Source organism: Loa loa (genome assembly GCF_000183805.2).
Source record: "Loa loa unplaced genomic scaffold supercont3.165, whole genome shotgun sequence".
NCBI classification, from domain to species: Eukaryota; Metazoa; Nematoda; class Chromadorea; order Rhabditida; family Onchocercidae; genus Loa; species Loa loa.
The window spans coordinates 6,643-10,143 of NW_018108345.1; the positions used below are offsets into that span (position 1 = coordinate 6,643).

The 3,501-nt window shown below is 20.2% G+C and overlaps 1 protein-coding gene across 1 annotated transcript; it reads left to right on the plus strand.

Moving 5' to 3' along the window:
• Window positions 1-649: 649 nt before the first annotated feature.
• On the plus strand, window positions 650-2,178 carry LOAG_13711 (hypothetical protein; the record flags this gene model as incomplete). Its single annotated transcript, XM_020448719.1, has 4 exons — window positions 650-715; window positions 989-1,081; window positions 1,587-1,748; window positions 2,098-2,178. 4 exons carry the CDS (start codon window positions 650-652, stop codon window positions 2,176-2,178), a joined length of 402 nt encoding a protein of 133 aa, XP_020301159.1.
• Window positions 2,179-3,501: the final 1,323 nt, after the last annotated feature.

The window sequence follows — 3,501 nt, forward strand, 5'->3', positions numbered from 1 at the left end:
TTCGTTCATTTCATTTCATTTCATTCATTCATTCATTCATTAATTTCATTTCATTCGTTCACTCATTCATTTCATTTTATTCATTCATTCATTTCATTCATTCGTTCATCCATTCATTCATTTACTTATTTATTTATTTATTTGTTTATTTGTTTATTTACTTATTTATTTATTCATTCAGAAAAAAATTCATTCATAAAAATTCATTTATAAAATTTTATAAAAATTCATTCATAAAATTCGTAAAAAAATTCCCTAAATAAAAAATTACAGAATTCAATAAGTATATGTTTTATTAATTTTATTGAAATAATAAATTAATAAAATTTTAGTTTATCACAGTTACATAGATCAAATTGACGATAATTCAAATTGGCAAATATTTCATACAAGGCCATTACCGCCAATTGAAGGATGGTAAATTGATCTGATGCTATTTCTTTTTTTTTTTTTAAAGAAATTATTTAATTTATTAAAATTTTAGATTAATTTTTTTTTATAACAATTATGATAATTCTTTTCATTCTTATAAATCAAAAAAAAAAACATTAAATTAAATATTTCTTAAATATAAAATTTTTAAATGAAAAAAAAGGAAAATTTCAGGGAAGCATATTTTAGTATACGGTATACATTAGATGATGAGCATATGATAGTTGGCGGAGCAGGTGGTTATGTAACAATCATTGATATCGAACAATCATCTCATGATTCAGTGAAAATTTTTTTTTTATTTGTTTAATTAAATTTCTCACAAAAATTTTAGCATTATTATTTTCATTATGAAATGATAATTGATCGTAATTACATGATATTAACAAAATATTATGCAAATATTTGAAAATTTCAAAAAAATTAATTTAAAAAAAAAAAGGAATTGGCTAAATTTGCTGTAATGCTAATTACAATTGAAAATTTATAAATGAATAATGTGAAAATTAAAATTTAAAAAGGGAATTTTCTTTGTTTCTTTTTTTTTCTTTTACAGTTTTGTGCCCATCAAAGTGATATTAAAGCAATTTATTGTTCGAAAGCTAATCCACATCTTTTTTGTAGTGGAGGTATCGATGGATGTTGTAAAGTAAATAAATTCTTTTTTTTTTTTACTAAATATTCAATTAATATATATATTTGCATACAATCATGCTAAAGTTATAAAAGGTATTATGCAAATTATGCATTATGCATGACATTATGAATGACACAAGTAGGATTAGATGATGAATGTGTATTGTTGCAAGAAGTTAATGGTTGAAATAACTTTTACAGTATCCGCACAAATCTTTTATATCATAAAGTATGAGATCTGTAAAAAAAAAAAAAAGCGAATTTGATGAAAAAATGAGAATAAAAAAAAGGAAAATCACTAAATTATCATTTTATTATCACTCACAATGTCACAAATGAAGCAAATGACAATGAAGTGACAATTTAACAATTTAATACATAAGTATAAAAGTGTTAAAGTCAAAAGTTTAAAGATGGGTAAAATTCAAGTTGAATGATTTTTTTATCAAACTTAAACTTTTATTTATCAATAATTACTGATAAACTTATTGTCAATTCCTAAATTATCATGTTTTTAGCTATGGGATGATCGTGCACTTAATGATAATATTCCAATTGCAATATCCGCTGGTAATGAATATAGTATAAGTTATATCGATGGTGACAGTTATGATAAATATATCGTGACAACTTCTATCGGTGGAACAATTGCTATTTGGGATTTACGCCGATTTTCTGAGGTTCATTACAACATATCATATATAATTAACGATATACATTCTAAGATGAAATAAATTTATTGCATTTGATAATTAATAATGCAATATAATAATTGATGGTGACAATTATATAATGTGATACTAAATATTGATGATGACAATTATATAATATAAAAAAAAAATATTGATGATGACAATTATATAATATAAAAAAAAAAATATTGATGATGACAATTATATATAATACTAAATATTGATGATGACAATTATATAATATAATACTAAATATCTAAAAGTTAACAACTGAAAGATTTGTTTTTGTTTTCTCATTTGATTCATTAAGCATTCATACAGAATAATTCATTTCCAGAATCTTCCATTTAATATACAACAAGTGGAAATGGATAAATCCGGAATAATAGAACGTTTTGACACAGGTCATGAAGTGTAAATTTATTTTCTTCATACAAATATCAAACAATTTTAAAATCAAATTAATTGATTGGATACGTTAAAATAATTCGATTTAATATTAACTTAATAATAATTTAATTAGTAGAGTAATATAGTATTAATTTGATGGAAATTTTATTAATGAAAGAATATAATATTTAATTTAATAATAATTTTATTTATGAAAAAACATAATATTCAATTCAATAATGGTTTAATTTATAAAACAATATAACATTTATTTTAATAATAGTCTAATTTATAAAACAATGTAATATTTAATTTAATAATAATTAATTATGAAACAATAAAATATTTAATTTAATGAACTAAATAAAAGAAATGACACGTTACAAAGTTATAGTTATTCCATTATACATTTCTTAAATCATACAATAAAACAACGTAATATTTAATTTAATAATAAATTAATTTCATAAAACAATGCGATATTTAATTTAATTTATGAAACAATAAAGTATTTAATTTAATAACTAAATAAAATAAATGATACATTGTAAAGATGTAATTATTCCATTATACACTTTTTAAATCATACAATAAAACGATTTTATATTAGTTTTAATAATTGATTAATTAATTAAACTAAAAAAGGAAAATATTTTATTAGCACTAAGAATAAAAGGACCAAATATGTTGGAAGTTTTTTGGCGTGCTAAAATTTCACCAGAAAGAACCGGACATCGATATGTTTATTGTGGTAGCGATCATGGATATGTGTATAGTAAGTTATAGAAAATATATATATATTTATCTATTAATTAATTAATTAATTAATTTAAATAAATTGTTTTTATACTAATTAACTATTCCAATAGTATTAACACTTTTCTTTTTTAATTTAACTTTTGATATTATGTTAGGTAAAGTTACGTTTAATATAATATAGGGTAAAGTGCATATTTATCTATTAATTAATTAATTTAAGTAATTTATGTTTTATACTAATTAAATGTTCTAATAGTGTTAATAATTTTTTTTATTAATTTAGTTTTTGATATTATGTCGGGTAAAATTACTCGAGCATTTCGAAAATGCAGCAAAGAAATACATGATTGTAGTTGGCATCCAAATGATAATGAAATTATCAGCGTATCGGTAAGATTGATAAATCATTATTGATATGATCTTTACATTTTTATAGATAAATTCAAATTATTATTGATATGATCTTTACATTTTTATAAATAAATTTAAATCATTATTGATATGATCTTTACATTTTTATAAATAAATTCAAATCATTATTGATATGATCTTTGCATTTTTATAAATAAATTCAAATTCTTATTGATATGAT